The sequence below is a fragment of the Rattus norvegicus genome, chromosome 17 (assembly GCF_021556685.1).
Source record: "Rattus norvegicus strain SHRSP/BbbUtx chromosome 17, alternate assembly SHRSP_T2T, whole genome shotgun sequence".
Taxonomy (NCBI): Eukaryota; Metazoa; Chordata; class Mammalia; order Rodentia; family Muridae; genus Rattus; species Rattus norvegicus.
The window spans coordinates 14615719-14639594 of NC_141550.1; the positions used below are offsets into that span (position 1 = coordinate 14615719).

The 23876-nt window shown below is 46.4% G+C and overlaps 1 protein-coding gene and 2 long non-coding RNA genes across 3 annotated transcripts in view; 1 reads left to right on the forward strand and 2 right to left on the reverse strand.

The window, feature by feature from the left end:
* The window catches only part of LOC120097805 (uncharacterized), a 69785-nt gene extending 49830 nt beyond the window's left edge, over positions 1 to 19955 (reverse strand). Inside the window, exons 1-3 of the long non-coding RNA XR_015641127.1 lie at positions 19858 to 19955; positions 17762 to 17922; positions 17551 to 17677 (exon numbers count right to left, since the gene is read on the reverse strand). This is a non-coding gene — a long non-coding RNA (uncharacterized LOC120097805). The remainder of the gene's footprint in view (positions 1 to 17550; positions 17678 to 17761; positions 17923 to 19857) is intronic.
* On the reverse strand, positions 9718 to 11576 carry LOC148000018 (uncharacterized). The gene is made up of 2 exons (XM_087591666.1): positions 11417 to 11576; positions 9718 to 10986 (listed from the first exon to the last, which is right to left on the reverse strand). Exon 2 carries the CDS (start codon positions 10979 to 10981, stop codon positions 9770 to 9772), a length of 1212 nt encoding a protein of 403 aa, XP_087447792.1. The 5' UTR covers positions 10982 to 10986; positions 11417 to 11576; the 3' UTR covers positions 9718 to 9769.
* LOC148000019 (uncharacterized) lies at positions 15895 to 23511 on the forward strand. Its single transcript, XR_015641129.1, has 2 exons — positions 15895 to 16200; positions 23274 to 23511. It is a non-coding gene; the product is annotated as an uncharacterized LOC148000019 (long non-coding RNA).
* Positions 23512 to 23876: the final 365 nt, after the last annotated feature.

Genomic DNA, 23876 nt, shown 5'->3' on the forward strand with positions numbered 1-23876 from the left:
AAATCAACCAAGTAGAAACAAAAAGGACCATAGAAAGAATCAACAGAACCAAAAGTTGGTTCTTTGAGAAAATCAACAAGATAGATAAACCCTTAGCCAGACTAACGAGAGGACACAGAGAGTGTGTCCAAATTAACAAAATCAGAAATGAAAAGGGAGACATAACTACAGATTCAGAGGAAATTCAAAAAATCATCAGATCTTACTATAAAAGCCTATATTCAACAAAACTTGAAAATCTGCAGGAAATGGACAATTTCCTAGACAGATACCAGGTACTGAAGTTAAATCAGGAACAGATAAACCAGTTAAACAACCCCATAACTCCTAAGGAAATAGAAGCAGTCATTAAAGGTCTCCCAACCAAAAAGAGCCCAGGTCCAGATGGGCTTAGTGCAGAATTCTATCAGACCTTCATAGAAGACCTCGTACCAATATTATCCAAACTATTCCACAAAATTGAAACAGATGGATCACTACCAAATTCCTTCTATGAAGCCACAATTACTCTTATACCTAAACCAAACAAAGACCCAACAAAGAAAGAGAACTTCAGACCAATTTCCCTTATGAATATCGATGCAAAAATACTCAATAAAATTCTGGCAAACCGAATCCAAGAGCACATCAAAACAATCATCCACCATGATCAAGTAGGCTTCATCCCAGGCATGCAGGGATGGTTTAATATACGGAAAACCATCAACGTGATCCATTATATAAACAAACTGAAAGAACAGAACCACATGATCATTTCATTAGACGCTGAGAAAGCATTTGACAAAATTCAACACCCCTTCATGATAAAAGTCCTGGAAAGAATAGGAATTCAAGGCCCATACCTGAACATAGTAAAAGCCATATACAGCAAACCAGTTGCTAACATTAAACTAAATGGAGAGAAACTTGAAGCAAACCCACTAAAATCAGGGACTAGACAAGGCTGCCCACTCTCTCCCTACTTATTCAATATAGTTCTTGAAGTTCTAGCCAGAGCAATCAGACAACAAAAGGAGGTCAAGGGGATACAGATCGGAAAAGAAGAAGTCAAAATATCACTATTTGCAGATGATATGATAGTATATTTAAGTGATCCCAAAAGTTCCACCAGAGAACTACTAAAGCTGATAGACAACTTCAGCAAAGTGGCTGGGTATAAAATTAACTCAAATAAATCAGTTGCCTTCCTCTATACAAAAGAGAAACAAGCCGAGAAAGAAATTAAGGAAACGACACCCTTCATAATAGACCCAAATAATATAAAGTACCTCGGTGTGACTTTAACCAAGCAAGTAAAAGATCTGTACAATAAGAACTTCAAGACACTGAGGAAAGAAATTAAAGAAGACCTCAGAAGATGGAAAGATCTCCCATGCTCATGGATTGGCAGGATTAATATAGTAAAAATGGCCATTTTACCAAAAGCAATCTACAGATTCAATGCAATCCCCATCAAAATACCAATCCAATTCTTCAAAGAGTTAGACAGAACAATTTGCAAATTCATCTGGAATAACAAAAAACCCAGGATAGCTAAAACTATCCTCAACAATAAAAGGACTTCAGGGGGAATCACTATCCCTGAACTCAAGCAGTATTACAGAGCAATAGTGATAAAAACTGCATGGTATTGGTACAGAGACAGACAGATAGACCAATGGAATAGAATTGAAGACCCAGAAATGAACCCACACACCTATGGTCACTTGATTTTTGACAAAGGAGCCAAAACCATCCAATGGAAAAAAGATAGCATTTTCAGCAAATGGTGCTGGTTCAACTGGAGGTCAACATGTAGAAGAATGCAGATCGATCCATGCTTATCACCCTGTACAAAGCTTAAGTCCAAGTGGATCAAGGACCTCCACATCAAACCAGATACACTCAAACTAATAAAAGAAAAACTAGGGCAGCATCTAGAACACATGGGCACTGGAAAAAATTTCCTGAACAAAACACCAATGGCTTATTCTCTAAGATCAAGAATCGACAAATGGGATCTCATAAAACTGCAAAGCTTCTGTAAGGCAAAGTACACTGTGGTTAGGACAAAATGGTAACCAACAGATTGGGAAAATATCTTTACCAATCCTACAACAGATAGAGGCCTTATATCCAAAATATACAAAGAACTCAAGAAGTTAGACTACAGGGAGACAAATAACCCTATTAAAAAATGGGGTTCAGAGCTAAACAAACAATTCACAGCTGAGGAATGCCGAATGGCTCAGAAACACCTAAAGTAATGTTCAACATCTTTAGTCATAAGGGAAATGCAAATCAAAACAACCCTGAGATTTCACCTCACACCAGTGAGAATGGCTAAGATCAAAAACTCAGGTGACAGCAAATGCTGGCGAGGATGCGGAGAAAGAGTAACACTTCTCCATTGTTGGTGGGGTTGCAGACTGGTACAACCATTCTGGAAATCAGTCTGGAGGTTCCTCAGAAAATTGGACATTGAACTGCCTGAGGATCCAGCTATACCTCTCTTGGGCATATACCCAAAAGATGCCCCAACATATTAAAAAGACACGTGCTCCACTATGTTCATTGCAGCCTTATTTATAATAGCCAGAAGCTGGAAAGAACCCAGATGCCCTTCAACAGAGGAATGTATACAGGAAATGTGGTACATCTACACAATGGAATATTACTCAGCTATCAAAAACAATGACTTTATGAAATTCGTAGGCAAATGGTTGGAACTGGAAAATATCATCCTGAGTGAGCTATCCCAATCACAGAAAGACATACATGGTATGCACTCATTGATAAGTGGCTATTAGCCCAAATGCTTGAATTACCCTAGACGCCTAGAACAAATGAAACTCAAGACGGATGATCAAAATGTGAATGCTTCACTCCTTCTTTAAAAAGGGAACAAGAATACCCTTGGCAGGGAAGAGAGAGGCAAAGATTAAAACAGAGACTGAAGGAACACCCATTCAGAGCCTGCCCCACATGTGGCCCATACATATACAGCCACCCAATTAGACAAGATGGATGAAGCAAAGAAGTGCAGACCGACAGGAGCCGGATGTAGATCGCTCCTGGGAGACACAGCCAGAATACAGCAAATACAGAGGTGAATGCCAGCAGCAAACCACTGAACTGAGAATAGGACCCCTGTTGAAGGAATCAGAGAAAGAACTGGAAGAGCTTGAAGGGGCTCGAGACCCCATATGTACAACAATGCCAAGCAACCAGAGCTTCCAGGGACTAAGCCTCTACCTAAAGACTATACATGGACTGACCCTGGACTCTGACCTCATAGGTAGCAATGAATATCCTACTAAGAGCACCAGTGGAAGGGGAAGCCCTGGGTCCTGCTAAGACTGAACCCCCAGTGAACTAGACTGTTGTGGGGAGGGCGGCAATGGGGGGAGGGTGGGGAGGGGAATGAAAAAACCTCCGGAGAGGACCTTTCCCTCAGGAGGAGACCCCCAAGCGCCCAATGACCGAGCCGAGGCCACTCGGATGCAATCAGCAAGAGGGTTTATTGGAAAACACAGGTACCTGCAGGCACACAGTCTCTTCGGAGGACTTGCGCGCCCAGCAGCTCCAGCATGGGGCTTTTATAGGGTTTGGGGAAGCAGAAGCGGGCGTACAGAAGCAGATGCATAGTTACGGGGATTGGTGGATTTAAACGAGGCATATAGACATGTTCACATATGATTGGTTATTTCACAAGATGAGGTAATAAGGTATAGCTACACACATTGGCAGGTTTGAATCATATTCGAATGAGGTTGTAACATGGTAAGAGTACGTGCGGGCTGGGACGTCCTGAATGTCGGGGGGGGGGGGGTAGGGACTTATCCCTTCCTGCCAGATCCGGTACTCCTAGTCTGTTCTGTATTCCTTTCCTTTTATGGTCTGTTAGTTTTAATGGTGACTCGGCCCTAGGTATCTGGGCGTGCCTGGGCTTGTTCAAGCCTGTTGCAACTCTGAGTTAAGACTCATGGGGTGGGTCTTTCATTTTCCCCCATTTTCTTTTAGACTTGAGTAAAATCCTTTACTCAAATCGAATTCTAAGGAATCTCTTCCCGTTGTCTTACCCTCTGGTATTGTTGGGTGAGAACAAGCGTCTGAATGACTGAGAGTCTGTTCTTTATGAACTGCATCAATCTGTTTAGAATGCAGGGGCCAAAGAGGAGGATTAGGAGGAGGATGATTAAGGGTCCCATCAAGGTGGACACCAGGGTAGCAAACCAAGGGGATCGGTTAAACCACCCCTCGAACCAGCCTTGTTGGGAATCAAACAGCTTCTGTCTCTGGGCCAAACGTTCTCGGAGCTTAGCCATGTTATCTCTCACTAATCCTGTATGGTCTGCATAGAAACAACATTCTTCTTTTAGAGCAGCACATAGCCCTCCTTCGCGAAGGAACAGCATGTCTAGCCCTCTCCTATTTTGTAAGACTACTTCAGACAAAGATGTTAAGGACTTTTCTAATGCACTCACGGATTCCTCGATAGCTTTTAGATCTGCATTCATGGCTGCTTGTAGCTGACGAAAGTGACCCGTCTCGATGAGGGCGGTGGTCCCCGTCCCTATACCTGCAGCCATTCCTCCTAAGGTGATTCCTCCCAAGAGTAGAACTAGGGTCATGGTGATGGGTTCTCGCCTGAATCAAGTCAGCCTCTCAAAATGTGAGTATATGTACTCGGGCCCATGGTAGGTGACCTTAGGCCAAATTTCTACCAGTACACAGTAGTCTGAGGATCTGCGGAGGATTGCGGCGGAGATACAAGGTGTCAATCCAGTGTTACAGGCCCAATAGGTGCCTGTAGGAGCTGCTAGGTAGTAGCTTCCAGTGGGGATCCTCTCGGTGATAGCGCAGAGGACCTGGTGAGTGGGGGGTATGGTCCCTATACAGAGTCCCTGTCCTGAGACTTCCGGCAACGTCAGCCTATGGCTAGGGAGGGTTGTGCAGCTGGCCGGGGCTGTAGTCTGATTAGTATAATTCCCATGACTGCCACACCCTCATAATAGGGCAGGCTAGAGACCAGGCACAGCCAGCATTCTTGGGTCTTGTCAGGTTCTGAATAATTGAGTGCCAAGTATGCCCCGGTCACTAAGTTGATTAGCTGGTCTCCCGTTCCTAGCAGCTGAGGGGCCGGTGTGGAAGGGTCCCTAGTCGGGGAGGGAGTTGTCAAGATATCCCCGGAGTTCTGAGTGGTGTTTAGCCATAGTGGGGGTCCGACCGGGGGCAGTGCCGGTGCTGGTCAGGAAGGGGGCTTTTGATCCATGAGGACTGGGTTTGGACCAATCTCTTGTGTGACCCGTTCTCTCACCAGTTGGAGGGAGAACAGGAGTCCTGGGTTAGTTTGGCCAGGGGTATACAACCGTATCCCCCACCTACGCCCCACCTTCCAATCTATGTTTTTACCTTGATCTGTGAATTCTATTGTAATTCAAGATTCGCCTGGAGTCTCAGGGAAGAAGGCCACTAAGTCCCCCTTCTTGGTCCCCCACCATCCTCGAGTGTAAGTCTCACACCCCCACTTAGCGCAGTAGAAGGTCTCAGGACCTCCACACTCCCGTGTCCTCTTACCTCCGGGACAAGTATACCAATCAGAGTGTCTGCAGGGTGGGTATGAGTTGTGGGGAGTCCGCTCAGTATGCTCCCAGGAGTCCTTAGCCAGTTGACAAAGGTCGAAAGTCAAAGGGGGCCACCAGGTTCCTTCAGCATGCTTACCATTAGCTAGGACTTGAGACCAGCCCGTCTCTAAATTAGTTATTATCCAGGACATATTATATACCTGGTGGGGGCTAGCCCCCAGACTCGCCCCACCCCTAGTCCATAAGACAGTTAAGAGCAACAACATGAAAATCTTAGCTTTAGGGGGTTTTGAGTGCGTTGAGCCTTCCATGTCTGGGGCGCGATGTTGTGATCTGCCGTTTCCTCAGGTCGGGCTGCCTTGGCATGAGATGCGTGGATCCAAGCCGCAATTCCATCTACCTTCAAGGCTGTCGGGGTAGTCAGGAGAACTGTATAGGGCCCTTTCCACCGAGGCTCGAGATTCTTGGTCTGATGTCTGCGCACCCACACGGTGTCTCCGATCTGGAACGGGTGCAGCACCGTCGGTTGTTCAAGCCTGTCTTGGTAGGCCGCGGCTAGAGGTTTCCAGATGTCTCTCTGCACGATTTGTAGGGCCTGAAGATGTGCTGCCAAGGAAGGGCTATTAGCGAATTCAGCGATGTTTGAATCAAAGAAATTGATAAATGGGGGTGGGGTCCCGTATACTATTTCAAAGGGAGTCAGGCCATGGGAGCCTGGTGTATTCCGGGCCCGGTATAGGACTAGGGGTAGTAGGGACACCCAATCCTTTGAGCCAGTTGCAAGCGTTAATTTAGATAAAGTCTCCTTAATTGTTCTATTCATGCGCTCTACCTGTCCTGAACTTTGGGGTCTATAAGCACAATGTAACTTCCAATCAATCCCCAATAACTTGGCCACCAACTGACTTACCTGGGAGACGAAAGCGGGCCCGTTATCTGACCCCAATACTTGGGGCATTCCATACCTGGGGAAGATTTCTTCGAGGAGCTTCTTGGTCACCACCTTGGCCGTTTCATGTTTCGTGGGGAAAGCCTCTACCCATCCGGAGAAGGTATCTATGAACACTAAGAGGTATTTGTGTCCGTACATACCAGGCTTGATTTCAGTGAAGTCAATTTCCCAGTGGGTACCAGGCTGATGTCCTCGGGGACGGACTCCTTGTCCAATTTTAGCTTTTCCTGGGTTTACCTGAACACAGGCCCTGCAGCTTTCAGTCACCTCCCTCAAGGCCTGATCTCGTCCCAGGAGTTAGGTGTCAATCTCTTCTCGTCTTAAGAGGGTCTTCATCTTCTTGAGTCCCAGGTGTGTTAATTTATGTAGGTAGGAGATTAATTCAAAGGTCATCTTTGTAGGCATAACTGTTTTCCCTGTGTAGACCCACCGTTTTAGTTGTGGGCACCAAACGGCCCCCATTTTCTGTAGGAGCTTTGTGTCCTCCGTGGTGTAGAGCCAACCGGTCTGTTCCGGCTGTGGAGACGTGGGTTGATCTTGGTCTTTTAAGGACAGAACTTGGGTGCCCATGGCGGCCTCACGCGCTGAGACATCAGCTAGCCGATTTCCCCGTGCCTCGGGGCTGTGTCCCTTCTGATGCCCTGGGCAATGTATAATGCTCAGTCTTTTTGGTAGGAACAGAGCTGCCAGGAGGGCCAGAATTTCAGTCTTGTTCTTAATGTCCTTACCCTCAGATGTGAGCAGCCCTCTTCTCCGGTAGATCTCTCCATGGATGTGTGCTGTAGCAAAGGCGTAGCGGCTGTCTGTATATACATTCAGCCTCTTACCTTCTGCCATTTTGAGCGCCTGGGTTAAGGCAATGAGTTCAGCCCGCTGTGCGGAGGTACCAACAGGCAAGGCGCTTGCCCAGATCACTTTGTCCTTCGTACTGACCGCGGCTCCAGCTTTCCGTTCCCCGTTCACCAAGTAGCTGCTACCATCGGTATACCACGTATGGTCAGCATCCTGGAGAGGTCGGTCCGATAGGTCTGGTCTGGTTCCATGTACTTCTGCAAGGATCTGCAGACAGTCGTGCTGTTCTGCCTCCTCTGGCAAAGGAAGCAGAGTGGCTGGGTTGAGAGCGACCACGGGCCCAAACTGGACCCGTTCCGCATCCAGTAGCAAGGCTTGGTAGTGGGTCATGCGGGAATTAGAGAGCCAGCGGTCAGGGGGCTGTTTTATCAAAGCCTCCACTGCATGGGGTGCCAGGATGGTGAGTGGCTGCCCCAAGGTCAACTTCCCAGCGTCTTTAGTTAGGACGGCAATGGCTGCCACCATTCTCAGGCATGGTGGCCAACCGGAGGCCACAGGGTCTAATTTCTTAGACAGGTAGGCTACCGGGCGCTTCCAGGGTCCCAGTCTTTGTGTTAGGACCCCCTTAGCATACCCTTGCTTCTCATCCACAAATAGTTAAAAGGGCTTGGTGATGTCTGGGAGACCCAAGGCAGGGGAGGACAGCAAGGCCCGTTTAATGTTATCAAATGCCTCCTGTTGTTCTGCCCCCCACTGGAAGAGCACCCCCTGTTTAGTGAGAGGGTACAAGGGGGCTGCCATCTCGGCAAACCCAGGAATCCAGAGGCGGCAGAATCCCGCCGTTCCTAGGAATTCCCGTAGCTGTCGGCCATTTCTTGGGGCTGGGATGTTGGCCACGGTCTGTTTCCTAGCCGGAGTCAGCCATCGCTGTCCGTCCCTTAGTTGATAGCCTAAATAAGTAACCTGGGTCTGGCAAATTTGAGCCTTTCTGGCAGAAGCTCGATAGCCCAATCGCCCCAAAGTCTGCAAGAGGGATTCTGTTCCCTGGTGGCATGCTGTCTCAGAAGTGGCCCCTAGAAGAAGGTCATCAACAAACTGAAGAAGTATAAGAGTGGGATGCTGGACTCGAAAGTCAGCCAAGTCCCGGTGTAAGGCCTCATCAAAGAGCGTTGGGCTGTTTTTGAAACCCTGTGGTAACCTTGTCCAAGTCAACTGTCCCGAAAGCCCCATTTCAGAGTCTTTCCACTCAAAAGCAAATAAGGGCTGGCTTTCTGGGCTCAGCTCAGATCTAAGACCGTATACCAAGTATGGGTGGGAGGCAGGGTGCTGAGTAGGTTATAAGGGTTTGGGACAGTTGGATGAATATCTTCTACTCTTTTGTTGACCTCTCTCAAATCTTGTACTGGCCTATAGTCTCCAGTGCCGGGCTTCTTAACAGGTAGCAGAGGCGTATTCCAGGGTGACCGGCAAGGGACTAGGATGCCTTGGTCTAAGAGCCTCCTGATATGTGGCTTTATGCCCTGATAAGCTTCCCATGACATGGGGTACTGTTTAATGGAGACAGGAGTCGCGGTGGCCTTTAACTGGATAATTAGGGGAGGCTGTTGGAGCGCCAACCCCATCCCGCCAGTCTCCGCCCAGGCCAGTGGGAATTTCGTGACCCAAGAGTCTATTTCTGGAGATTTTGGCTTGTCCTGTTCTGGTTCATATAATCTATATTCATCTTCTAACTGAAGGGTTAAAATCTGAAGAGGAATACCGCGGGGCCCGGTTACTCGGGTCCCTCCTTCTTCAAAATGGATCTGAGCTTTTAATTTGGTAAGCAAGTCACGGCCCAGCAGAGGGTATGGGCAGTCCGGAACATGTAAGAAGGAATGGGTCACCTTACCAGTAGCCAGCTGAACCCGTCGATCTGTAGTCCAACGGTATCTCTTGCTGCCAGTGGCTCCTTGTACCCAGGCCATCCGGTCGCTGAGTTGTCCAGGGGCCTGGGTGAGGACTGAGTGCTGGGCTCCTGTGTCCACCAGAAAGGTGACTGGCTGCCCCCCAACTTCAAGAGTTATCCTGGGCTCAGGGGGGGGCTCCTGGCCCTGACCTCCCTAATCTTTATCTAGGGCCAAGAGGGAGGTCTGTGGGCGGGGTCTTCGGAGCCCGCTGGGTTTCTTAGGGCAATCTCTGGCCCAGTGTCCTCTTTCTTTGCAATACGCACATTGATCCTTATCTAGCTTTGGCCCCTTTCGAACTCCCACCCTCTCTCCCCTTTTCTCTTGACCCTGAACTACGGCGGCCAAGATTCGACTCAACTCTCTGCTTCTTTTTCGGTCTCTCTCATCCTTTTCTCTACGTACTCTATCTTCCTTTTCTTCTTGTGTCTCTCTCTTGTTATAAATTCTTTCTGCCTCCTTAAGTAAATCCTGCAGTGTATACCCTTGTAAATTTTCTAGTCTCTGTAGCTTGGCTAGTCTCTGATATCTGGTGCTGCCTGCCAGATGAAGGACATGGAGACATTTGTCATTTGTCCTGGATCATCTGGATCATAAGGGGTATACATGCGATAAGCTTCCTTAAGTCTCTCTAGGAAGGCTGAGGGAGTCTCCGCAGCCTCTTGTACCACTTGTTTCACCTGAGCCAAATTGGTGGGGCGTCGTGCCGCCCCTCGGAGACCCGCTAGGAGCAACTGGCGATAAAGGCGTAGGTGTCTCCTACTTTCAGCCGTGGTGAAATCCCAATCAGGTCTCGTAAGTGGGAATGCGTCATCGATCTCTTCCGGGAGCAAGGTGGGGCGTCCATTGTCCCCCAAAACATGTTTCCTGGCCTCTAAGAGCACTCTCTGCTTCTCCTCAGAGGTCAGGAGGGCCTGTAAAAGTTGCTGTATATCATCCCAAGTGGGCTGATGGGTAAGCAAGACAGATTCTATCAGGTTGGTAAGAGCCACCGGATCCTTAGAAAAGGGGGGGTTGTGTTGTTTCCAGTTATATATGTCGGCCGCTGAGAATGGCCAGTATTGCATCTGGCCGCCAGCCCCTTGTCTAAGCGGAAAGGCCTGGGAGGTGGAGTCTGGCGTCACCTCGCGTCGTCCCCGAAGTCTTCCAGCCACAGGGGAAGGGGCCGCCTCGAGTCGAGGTCTAGCAGGCGGCTCCACTTCCTCTTCTCTTGGCGGGGCTGTAGGTACAGGGTACGGAGGAGGTTCTTCCAACAGGAGATCTATAAGGGGAGAATTTGGGTCCTCTGGGAGGACAGGTTTCGGGGGAGGGACTTTGGGAGACTCTTCCTTAGTTAGAGCAGGATAGAGAGAGGAAGAAGCAACCAAAGGGTCAGGTGGGCTCGGGGAAACAGGTTTAGGGGAAACAGGAAGCCAATTCGGGTCCACAAAGGGTTCTGCCCAAGGAGGAGGGCTAAATGCCAAGCTCTCCCAGGTGACAATGTAGGCCACCTGGTCAGGGTGTCCGTACGGCTTCTGGCGGAAAATCAGGTCCTTAACCTGCAAAATAGTGGTCTTGTTAAAAGTGCCGTTCACCGGCCATCCTACATCGTAAGTGGGCCACTCGGACGTGCAGAGGGTCTGCCATTTTCCTTTCTTGATCTCGACCGACTGATCACGTGCTCGGTCTCGGACGTCCTTCCAATGGTCTAGAGTGAGACTCAAGGGGGTTGTTAGCGATTGTCCCATGGTAGCTTCAAAGAAAATTAGGGCACAAATTAGGCAGACAAATCCAACGATCAGACAAATAACAGACAGACGCACCACGCGGCTTCGACGTAAAACCCAAAACAAAGAGTCAGATGGAGGTGCCGAGGGTCCTGGACCCTCTCCTCCAACCAAAACCACGTATCCCTCTGATACGGGCTGAGCCCCAAAGAACCGGGCTCCAGACACCCTTGGAACGTCTTCCAGGGCTGCGGGGGGGAGAAGTCCGAGCTCGTCAGCTCCTTCTCTGACCCGCCCAAACGGAGGCGCTGAGGGTCCTGAACCCTGAGACACCGAAGGCCCTGGGCCTTCTCCTCCGACCAAAACCCAGATCTGAGTCCAAAACTGAGAGGAACTGAACACGCGCACAGGACAAGACAAGACAGGGCAAGACACGACAGATGCCGGCCGGCTTACCTCCCGGTGGGTGGTCGGTGATCTCTGGGCAGAGGATCTCCAGGTCCCGGGCGAGTCCCCAAAATGAAAAGACCTCCGGAGAGGACCTTTCCCTCAGGAGGAGACCCCCAAGCGCCCAATGACCGAGCCGAGGCCACTCGGATGCAATCAGCAAGAGGGTTTATTGGAAAACACAGGTACCTGCAGGCACACAGTCTCTTCGGAGGACTTGCGCGCCCAGCAGCTCCAGCATGGGGCTTTTATAGGGTTTGGGGAAGCAGAAGTGGGCGTACAGAAGCAGATGCATAGTTACGGGGATTGGTGGATTTAAACGAGGCATATAGACATGTTCACATATGATTGGTTATTTCACAAGATGAGGTAATAAGGTATAGCTACACACATTGGCAGGTTTGAATCATATTCGAATGAGGTTGTAACATGGTAAGAGTACGTGCGGGCTGGGACGTCCTGAATGTCGGGGGGGGGGGGCTAGGGACTTATCCCTTCCTGCCAGATCCGGTACTCCTAGTCTGTTCTGTATTCCTTTCCTTTTATGGTCTGTTAGTTTTAACGGTGACTCGGCCCTAGGTATCTGGGCGTGCCTGGGCTTGTTCAAGCCTGTTGCAACTCTGAGTTAAGACTCATGGGGTGGGTCTTTCAGGGAACACCCAAAAGGAAGGGGAGGGGGGAGGGGGATGTTTGCCCGGAAACTGGGAAAGGGAATAACACTCGAAATGTATATAAGAAATACTCAAGTTAATAATAATAATAAAAAGAAAAAAGTTCCAAACCCAAAACTTACAGGAAATCCAAGATACAATGAAAAATATCAAACCTAAGAATAATAGATATAAAAGAGAGCAAAGATTTCCTACTTAAGTGGCAAGGAAATATCTTCAACAAAATTATAGAAGAAAACTTCCCTAACCTAAAGAAAGAGATGCCCATGAACATATGAGAAGCCTACAGACCTCCAAACAGACTGGACCACAAAAGAAATTCCTCCCAACACATAATCGTCAAAACACGAAATGCATAAATCAAAGAAAGAATGTAAAAAAACAATGAGGGGGAAAGGTCAAGTAACATATAAAGGCAGACCTATCAGAATTACACTATACTTTTCAACAGAGACCATGAATCTAGAAGATCCTGGACAGATGTCATACATACCCTAAGAGAACATGAATGCCAGTCCAGACTACTATACCCAGGAAAAGTTTCAATTGCCATACATGGAGAAACTGAAATATTCCATAACAAAAACAAATTTACATGATTATCTTTCCACAAATCCAGCACTACAAAGGATAATACATGGAAATCTCCAACACAAGGAAGGAAACTACACCCTAGGAAAAGCAAGAAAGTAATCTTGCAACAAACCCAAAATAAGAGAGCCACACAAAGATTAAGTCTACCTCTAACAACAAAAATAACAGGACACGTAATCACTACTCTTTAATATCTCTTAATATCAATGAACTAAATTCCCGAATAAAAAGACCTAGACTAACAGACTGAGTAATTAAACAGGACCCAGTATTTTGCTGCTTACAGGAAATGCACCTCTGAGAAGACAGACACTACCTCAGAGTAAAAAGCTAGAAAACAATTTTCTAAGCAAATGTTTCTTGTTCCAAGAAATAAGCTGGAATAGCCATTCTAATGTCAAATAAAATTGACTTTCAACCAAAAGTTATGAGAAAGGATAAGAAAGGGCACTTCATACTCATCAAAAGTTCACCAAGATGAACACTCAATTCTGAATATCTATGCTCCAAATGTAAATGCAAATGCAAACATTCATAAAAAAAACTTTACCAAAGCTCAAATCATACACTGTATCATACAAAATACCAATGGGAGACTTCAACACCCCACTCTCATCAATGGACAGATCATGGAAATAGAAACTGAACAGAGACACAGTGAAACTAACAGAACCAAATGGATTTGACAGATATCTATAGGATATTTCATCCTAAAACAAAAGAATATTCCTTCTTCTCAGCACCTCATGGTACCTTCTCCAAAACTGACCATATAAGAGGTCACAAAACAGGCCTCAACAGATACAAGAAGACTGAAAAATCCCATGTGTCCTATCAGATCACCATGGACTACAGCTGCTCTTCAATAACAAAAACCACAGGAAGCCCACATACACATGAAAGCTGAACAATGCTCTACCCAATGATTCCTTGATTCTTCCTTGGTCAGGGAAGAAATAAACAAATGAAATACTTTTTAGAATTTAATGAAAGTGAAGGCACAACATACTAAAATTTATGGGACACAATGAAAGCAGGGCCAAGAGAAAAACTCACAGCTCTGAGTGCCTCCAAATACAAACTAGAGAGAAAATCCATTAGCAGGTTGACAGTACACTTAAAAGCTCTAGAACAAAAAGGAGCAAATAAACCCAAGAGGAGCAGAAGGCAGGAAATAATCACACTCAGGGCTGAAAGAAACCAAGTAGAGACAAAAAGAACTATACAAAGAATCAATAAAACCAGGAGCTTGTTCTTTGAGGAAATCAACAAGATAAACCCTTAGCCAAACTAACCAGGAGGCACAGAAAGAGGTTCCAAATTAACACAATCAGAAATGAAAAGGGAAACATAATAACAGAAACCGAGGAAACTCAAAAAATCATCAGATACTACTATAAATGCCTATACTCAACCAATCTAGAAACTCTAGATGAAATGGATGATGTTTTAGACCAACATGTACTAAAGTCAAATCAAGAGCAGGCAGGCTATCTACAATGGCCCATATCCCATAAGTAAATAAAAGAAGTTATTAAAAACCTCACAACCAAAAGAAGCCGAGGGTCACATGGATTTAGTGCCAAATTCTACCAGACCTTCAAAGAAGACCTAATATTCCTCAAAATATTCCTCAAAATATTCCATGAAACTGAAACAGAAGGAACACTAACTAATTTATTCTATAAAAGCACAATCACTCTGATACCCAAACCACACAAAGACCCAACAAAAAAAAAACCTTCAGAAAAATCTCACTTATGAATATTGATGCAAAAATACTCAATAAAATTCCTGCAAACCAAACCTAAGAACATGTCAAACCATCATTCACCAGGATCAAGTAGGCTTCCTTCCAGGGATGCAAGGATAGTTCAATATATGAAAATCCATTAACATAATCCACCATATAAACAAAAACAAAGAAAAAAATCACATGATCATCTCCTTAGATACTGAAAATCCACTTGAAAATACAACACCCAATCATGTAAAAATTATTGGAGAGATCAGGAATTCAAGGCCCATACATAACAATAATAAAAGCAATTTACTACAAAACAACAGCCAATGTCAAATTAAATGGATAGATACTTGAAATAATCCCACTAATATCGGGAACAAGACAAGGTGTCCACTTTCCCCATAACTATTCAATATAGTACTGGAAGTGCTAGTTAGAACAACAAGACAACCAAAAGGTATCAAAGGGATGCAAACTAGCAAAGAAGAAAGAAAGGTAACACGATTTGCAGATGATATGATTGTATACATAAGCAGTCCAAAATTCTACCAGAGAATTTCTCCAGCTGATGAACAACTTCAGCAAAGTGGCCAGATATAAAATTAAATCAAATAGATCAGTACCCTTCCTTTATACAAATGATAAAGAAGCTGAGAAAGTAATTAGGGAAACAAGTCTCTTCACAATAACCACTAATAATATAAATTATCTTGGGGTAACTCTAACCAAACAAAGGAAAGATCTGTATGACAATAACTTCAATCTCTCATGAAAGAAATCAAAGATCACAGAAAATAGAGAGATCTGCCCCATTCATGGATTGGCAGAATTAACATAGTAAAAATGGCCATCCTACCAAAGACAATCTACAGACTCAATGCAATCCCCATCAAAATCCCAACACAATTCTTCAAAGACATGGAAAAAGCAATTCTCAAAATCATCTGCATTCGAATGTCAAATCGTCCTTACAGAATATTGGTTGACCTTGTTTGTTCTGGCTTGAACTGCGTTCCTGATTCAGGTGTGGTGTCTGCTCTGTGCTCCAGACTGCAGCTGCATGCTCATGTTTGGTGTTTGCTAGGGGAATGGACTGAAAACAAGAACTGGAATTGCCCTAAAGAACTGTATCTGAACAGGTCCACTTCTCCATATCCCAATACCCTTCCTTTTCCACTACTTCTTGTGGGTTGTAAGCCAGAGGGGAGGTTGAACAGGATTAAAGTACATTGTGAAAAATATGTGCCTAGACAAAGAAGTTCTGGGGCTCAGAAAGAAGGAACAAAACATGGACAGAATGCATTTTTGATGAATTCAACAGCATTCGAAAGAAGCAAGCAGGGAAAGGGACACAGGAGGGGCTGGCGGCTAGAAAGGGGCTGTGGCAGCCTCTCTGCTGCCAGGATTCCTTTGTGATGAGGAGGCCACAGCAGTGTGATGTGCCCTGAGCCCTCCTGACACATGTCAAACTGAGCTTTAGGACTCAGTGTCCTGGGAGCTGCTCTGCAGTTCAGAAGACGGAGAATTCTCTCCTGATGAACAGCATGGGAGACTCAGGGATGAGCCCCAGCCCCATGGACATAGCAGTGGACATGAGCATGTGTGCGAACAGGGGGTCTTGTCCTACTAATCCCATTCTTCAAGGAGTATCCATGGTCACCAACAGCCGGGAGCAAAGGGGGCATCCCAAGGAGAGCAAACATGGTTCACATACAGTGGAAATGCAGTCGATTGTTCACAACTTTACTCTCATATTCCTGAGAGAGACAAGAGTGCTGACAAATGTAAGCATTTTTGGTTCTTTTAACATAAACATAAGACTACATTTTTATTTTAACCACAGGTAGGGAGTAGGGCACTATTTCAGATTTTTCACATCAGCTGACTATGATTTCCCTCATGCTCCAGCAGGTGCGTGATTTTGGGAGCAACAGACAGTTTCCATGTTTCTGTGACTCAGAATTCTGAGGGCTTCTCAGAGGGCACAGAAAGGACAGGGCCTTAGGAGGGGTGGGGGGGTTGGTGGTTGTCGGTTGTTTGTTATGAGTGGTTGGTGTTTGAGGTAATTATTTGTGTGCACAGAAGAAAGAAGAAATTGGATATCCTGATGGCAAAGATCAAACTTTGCCCAAGGAATTCAATCTCCCTAATCAACAGGAAGTAGTCTAACAATACAACCCCTTTCCCAATTTTCTCTCCTATTTACTTAATTGATTGAGAGAGTGGAAGAAAAAGGGTGGAGAAGTGTGGAAGAGTAGCAAACATTCAAACTCTAGGTACAGATAGGGGAGGGAAAAACTCTCGTCAGGGCAGCACCTCAGTCTGCAGCAAATGGCAGGTAGACCAGCGGTGAGATTGCCCCTGGGGTGACCAGGTGAAGCTCTCAGACCATCTATAGAGAGTAACAGAAAGGCTACTCAGGATGACATGGCTCCATGGACAGACTATTTCTGAGTTGGTGAGGACACAGGACAAGCTATAAGAAAAGCCGTTGTCCTCTGCTCAGGGACTTGTCTATGTTTGTGGTGAACTAATGTGCCCAAGAGCTGGCAGCAAGTCTCAGTGTCCACTGTGGTGTTCTCAGCCACAGTTTGGTATCCTTTGCCACACTGGGAGGCAGGCACCTTGGAATCTGCTGAAAGGTAATCTTCTCTCCTCTGTCATTTAAGCATGCCCAGGAGAGTGGTAAACTCTTCCTTAAGCATGCTGAGTTTAGTGAACTCCTGTACTGAGCACACTCGGGACATGAGGGTCTTCCTCCATGGAGCATGCTCAGAAACAACCCACTTTTCTACCCATAATTTCTGGCTCCTGGAGTGAAGGCCCCATGCTTTCCTTGTTGGAGCAGGATGTGGCCACCTTACAAATAGGATGCCAATGCGCTCCTCACCCCTTCAGGAAATACAACTTTCTCCTCTCCTTTGTCTCATGCCTGCTTAGTTAGTCTTCAACTCACTGCCATGACAGCCCTTAGACTATCAGTGTAGCCCACAGGGCAGGCATCGGCCATGCTGCTCTCTCCATTTGGTCTGCATCAGTGACGTCACAGGAAGGCATACACAGGTGTGCCGACATCAGGGCAGTGAAGCCCTTCAGGGAAAAGGGGTCAGAGATGGAATACTCCTCATATTCACCTTAGCAGTGTCCTGGTTAGGGAGCGGGAATATGGATGGCCCTTCCTCAAGTTGTTCTGTCAGGATGACAGGCATGTTCACCTCTCAAGGCTCAGTGGAAACACTTTCAGGAAGTTTGTTGCACCATCTGCAGGGAAGAGAGGACATGACTGTTCAGCCTAATAAATGTGCAAATGGAACCAAAGGGTCCCATTTTCCATGGGTAACTCACCTGCTGCTGGTGGTCAAGGATCCAGGACATGTTTAAATACAAAGTCAGGAGCTGGGATAGGGTGCCGTGCTTCACCAGTTTGACCATGACATCATGGCTGGTGCTGCTGTAAGCTGACAGAGCGTAGAGCTAGTAGGTAAATTCCAGCCACTGGAGGAAGCCTATAAGCACACAGACCCAGAGTCTCATTGCTGTCTGACGGTGTACAGACACACATCCCCAGGAAGCTAGAACCTGGCTCCTTCCTGAACCTCTCAGTCCTTGTCAGGATACTCCCTGCTCCATGGTTCAACAACCACAGAGATGAGCCTCTTCTCCTTCATCATTTGAGAGACACAGGAAAGAGTCTGTCAGAAAGGTTAAAACACCTCACTGACTCAGTACTGAGTAGCCCTGAGTTGTATCAACAGCATTCCCTAACCCATGTTAGAAATGGATTCTGGGCCAGGAAATGCCATTACCCATATGGGACAGGCCAGGGAGAGGCGATAAAGCTCTCCTCTGGAATGTGTATGCATGAGTAATTGTGAAGGATTGAATGGTTTGTAAAGTACAGCAACTGGGACTTTCTCCAACTGCCCACAGAGCTGTTTACCTTTCCAGGGATGTCAGGAATGCACCCAAGTCTGCATTTACTCCTTGTGACCTTAATGCCCTCAGAGACTGTCTGAGACATATCAGCAGGCTCCACCCTCTGCTGTGTGTTCAATGTGACCAGCAAGTTTGCTTCTGCTTACTGAACAGAAATCACAGTGACAGTATTGAAGGCTCACGCACATATGTGGACATAGTGCACCTTGCCACTACGGAAAGTCATGTCTGGAAAACACCTCTTTCCTACCAGTCCAAAATGATCCAAGAGATATGAGAACCAGCACGGTAAACCCTGTTGCCAACACACACAGAGACAGACAGACAGACAGACATGCGTGCACACATGCACATACATGTATGTATGTACATATGTACATGTATACACACACACACACACACACACACACACACACACACACTGCTAGCTAAGATACCCTGGTGGAAACCACCAACTTCTGCTGGCCCACTAAACTGCTAGGAATGGGGCAAATTTCCAAAACCATATAAACTTCCTGAGGAGATCATTAGCAGTCAATGAAGATGAAAGATTAATGAACAACAACAAAAAAAAAACCCACCAAAATTCCAGGGCCAGATATATTCATGGATGACTCCTACCAGTCTTTGAAAAGATACCAATGACCCTAAAATAATTCCATAAAGTAGAAGGGAAGCAACATTTTCCAGTGTGTTCCAGAAAGACGAGGTTACCCTGGAGCCAAGAACAGACTAACAGAAAACCACTGCTTTACTGGGTAGAGTTGCTGACCACCACACTTGATGACTCAAGTTTATTTCACCAGTCCACATGGTGGAAGTGGAGAACTGGCCTCACAATTTGTCCTCGGGCATTAACATGTGTGCAGACACACATGCAACTAAAACTACAAGAAACCAAATATTGGGCCACTATTTTCACGTAAATGATGCAGTAGACCTTGGTGGTTCACACTAGTTCAGTGACACATGCTCATGATCAAGATCAGTTCACTCACGAACATAGGGTAAGTTTAAAGCACACAGATCCATAAATAAAAGCATGTGAAGTGTACACAAGACAGAAAAGCACCGAGCCTTAAGGATGACATTTTGTCATTTTCCAGCAAATGGGTGGAACAAAAGTCAATGCTGCAGGTGACAAGCCAAGTCACTAAAGACAAATGCAGTGTGTTTACTATGCAGAATGTGCACGTTTGCAGGATCCTGGACATAAAGAAGGGACATGGAAGAGGGCAGGGCTCTGCTTCCCTGCGACGATCCACAGGGTGGGTGCTAGGCAGGGGCCTGGGTGTCTCAGTCACCTCAGACTGCCCAGTGAGTGCTGCACAGAGTCCTGAGAGGTTCAGAATCCAGACTCCTGCAGCCCCGAGGCCTCCATTAGCTAAGTAAGCACTGGAAAGAAAGGGTCAGTGCCTAGAACCCAACCAAAGTGATTCAGACAAGCTGATAAGGCAGGGTGAGAGTCTCATCTCATTAGCAAAACTAGGAAAACCAGGCTTTACCTGAGTATTGGGGAGTAGACAGGGGCCTCTTCTCCAATCATGGTCTCACAGGCTGCCTCAGAGCACTGTCTCTGCCACTGGAGTCCTGGAGTGAAATCTCAACCTCAATTATAGCAGGCCAGTTACCAACTGTCTCAGCTACCTCACACCAACTGTGACTCCTGATCTGTGTTCTATTTGGTCACATGTCCAGAACTTGGCCAATCAGACTGGCTAGCCAACAAGGACTTTCCTGAATGGTTAAGTTGAAATCATGTGACTCCTGCTCTCTAGTGAGAAGATTCACATTCAGACCATAGGGTGGGCAATAGTAATTTAGCAGGGGTAAGGAAAGAAATTGGCCTGCTCTGTGCTTCCTTTCAAGGGATGTGCACCTCCCCAACCCTACTGCCTCTGTCCACAGGACATTACTTGCATCTTTCTTCTGAAAAGCACCAGGTCTAAACCTTACTGACAGCTTTCAGGGTAGTGTCCCTATAACTTAGCAGCCCATCTTCCTTGGTAGGATGAAGTGCATCTTGAAGGAGGAGGAGGAGGAGGAGGAGGAGGAGGAGTAAAAGGAGGAGGAGGAGGAGTAAAAGTAGAAGGGGAGTGTAGGAGTAGGAGACAAACACAAAACAAAAGAAAACTTAATGGAAAGAGTTGGCCAGAACGCCTTAACACCAGGGTCACTGAAGATGGCAGACACATTGTCCTCTGAGAAGAGAGCTGATAGGAGCAAAAGTGCTCTACACACACACACACACACACACACACTCACACGCACACGCACACACAGACACACAGAGAGAGAGAGAGAGAGAGAGAGAGAGAGAGAGAGAGAACAAACAAACTCCCAATATTTCAACATGCAAGATGCTATGACAGTAACCAGGCAAGAGCAATATGCATTCCGTGCTGTTCTTGGTTGCATCTGGAGCTCCCCCTCAGGGCCTTTCTGCATGACCCTCAGGCTGGGGCAAATAGTGGACTTATTGTTTACACGTTATCAAAAGCAGCAGGAACTGTCACTGTGTTCCCAGGATTTTCTGATACCTGCTTATAAGCTTGGGGTCACTCGTGTAATCCTAGTCTACTTCCAGTAGGTGTGCCCCTCAGATTTAGGAACACAGCAAGATCCACATAGAAGAATTCACCTGCTATACACCCAGGTTCAGTGGCCTGTGAGCTGCACTAGGATTCAGAAGATAGAGAGTTTTCTCACTCTGATGAACTTAGTGAGCCTTAGTGACTCAGGGATGAGCCCCAGCTCCATGGACACAGCCATGGACCTGAGCATTGCCATCCTGTGTGGAGGGAGGGGCTCTTTTTCCTACTAATCCACTTCCTGAAGGAGAGCCTAGTGTTACCACCACCTGAAAGTGACAGGGACATCACAAAGGTGAGGGGATCCTTGGTTCACACACAATGGAGCAGTGGTCTGTTGTTCAGGACTGTTACTCTCACATTTCCTAGAAAAACAGGTGTGGTGACAAATTATGCTAAATATAAGAATATGATTGTTTATTTTAATCTCAGGCATGGGGAATGGGGCGTCCTCAGATTTTCCACAGGACCTGTGTTTTGCCTCCTTTTCAAGCAGGAGCATGATTCTGCCAGCAGAAGACAGTTTAATTGTTGTGTCTTTTGGAATTCTGGGAAATTTCAGAAGGCGTATAAATGCTAGATCCTTGAGAAGCATGGTGGGTTGTTGGTTCTTGTGGGCAGCTATCCTTTGCTGGTGTTTGCGGATTGTAAATTGGACATGTGCAGGGAAGAAAGCAGATATCCTGACAGTCAAGATCAATCTTGCCCCAAGGAACTCACCCCCCCCCCAATCACAAGAAAATAGTCTATCAATAATGTGTCCCCCTTTCCCAAACTCTACCTTTTTTCCGTATTTAGTGTTAGGGGATAGATTAGGTAGAAGGATGGAAAGAAGGTATCTAAAATCTAGCGGCATACAGGTCAGAGAACTTCTCCAGAAAGAGTCTGCAGGGGTTGGCAGGCAGGAGGTGGCAGTGGCCCTAAGGTTTATGTCTGATTCTCTCAGACCATCTGTACAAGAAGGCAGAGAGGTCTTCAGTGACTACTGTGGCTCCATGGACAAACTATTTCTGAGTTGGTGGGGGCACAGGACAAGCTCAGAGAAAGACCATCTCTCCTCTTTTAGGCGATTGCTTTTGTTTGGGTTGAGCTGAGGTGAAGCAGGTGATGAGACCAGGGGCTTCAGATCAGGGCTGGAGTCTCCTGTGGTCTGAGGAAGCAGATATCACCTGACAGCCCAGAGGCAGCTGCAGAGAGCAGCCTTAGGTAGGAGGAGCCTGTCTGAGGAACACTGACTGAGGACAGCCCCCTTTCCTGCCTTTCCAACAAGGAAATAAAGAATAGGGTTCATGCAGTATGAAGAGGCAAGGAGGCATGAGAGACAGCTCCCTGGGAAACTAAGATTTCGTGTACTAAAGGACTAAAGAGAGCAGGAAGCTTGTTAACGTCAGTGAGGAAGAAGGGACCCTAGCTAATTTGTGTTGTTTCTAAATGGCAATATGTGAGGAGAAGGCAGAGCAAGACCAGGAAAAAAGTTTCTACTGTAAAAGGTAGGCTTCTACTTTCCAGAGGTGAGATATTAAATCTGCCCTGGCCCTCAGTGACCAGGGTCAGGATGAGAGCTATGCTTCCAAAGACGTGATATGCTGGACAGAAGAGGGGCTTCAGGGAAGGAACATAGATTCAGGGAATACCCAGGTTTTGTGTTAGAAAGAAGCTGTGGTTGGCCTGAGATGGGTGCCCCACATAGGAGTGTTGTTGTTCAAGGCACTGGAGTGATACTGTGCCCCTTATGGGGGAATCCCACCCCTACCTGACAGCAGGGAGCTTCAAATCTCCCAGCTGCATTTCTCTTTCATATAAATGATCCTGTGGCCCTTGCAGTATTTTAAGTGGAATGGTATGGGTGGAGGAAGGGCCATGAGACTGTACATGGAGAGATGAACTTTTTCCATTCCTCTTACTCAGTGTTCTGTCCTTGCACTATGATTGCTGGGCATTAGAGTCCTAGCATGGTTGGGTCATAAGAGAGATGCTTCATTCCTGCATGTTCTCATTCCTCATCCTTACTCTACATAACTATCTCCAGGATATAGAGATAGAAGAAATGTGGGAGACCCAGACCCCATCACAGCCTGTGAAAATGTAAGAAATCTCTCCCTTATGAAATGTTTCATGCCAGAATGTGAGCTCCGGGTCTGAGGCTGTTCATACTGAAGATGCTAAGCAGGGTGGGATGGGAAGACAGCCCTGTTGGGTGTCAGACTAATGAACACGTGATATGGAGGCAGTGGAGGGATGATAGAGCTACACGGTGCCATATTTACACAGACTGATGGACCTATTGTTCTTCTGCTTAGGGCTGATGTACTGCCTTCTGTCTTTTACAGCCCCACCAAGCAATTTCTCCAGGACTCCCCACCACAACACTAGTGGAAATGTAGTCGGAAAATGGATCACTTTCCTCTCTTTCAGCTGTTGTCTTAACCTCAAGGTCTTGGAGGATCTTGTATAGAAGGAATTTAGTCCAATTTTCTGGGGCATATCCTCTTTATTCTGAGTCTGTTGTTGCTACTGCCCATGTTTTCAGATGTCTTTGACAGAACATAAAACCATGCAGTTCTGTGATTCCTGTGATCCTGTCCAACCTTTATCTTAGGAAAACCTGTGGAGGTTCTTGAGCCTATCTCAACCACTGCCTCCTCCACTTGGGACACCAAGCTTGGTAGGTGTGACATCAAATCAAACACCTCCTTGTTTCAACCGTAGGGCCTATATAACAGAATGCCCTACCGCTGAGAGCACAGCACAGATATACCTACAACCGGAAAACCAGCCATGGCAGCATACACTGGATTGTAACACCACCAAAAGTTATCATACCCAAAAACATCAAGAAGCCATTTGTTGCAGATGATATAATGACCCCAAAGGTTCCACCAGAGAACCACTAAGCCTGATAAACAACTTGAACAAACTGGCTGGGTATAAAA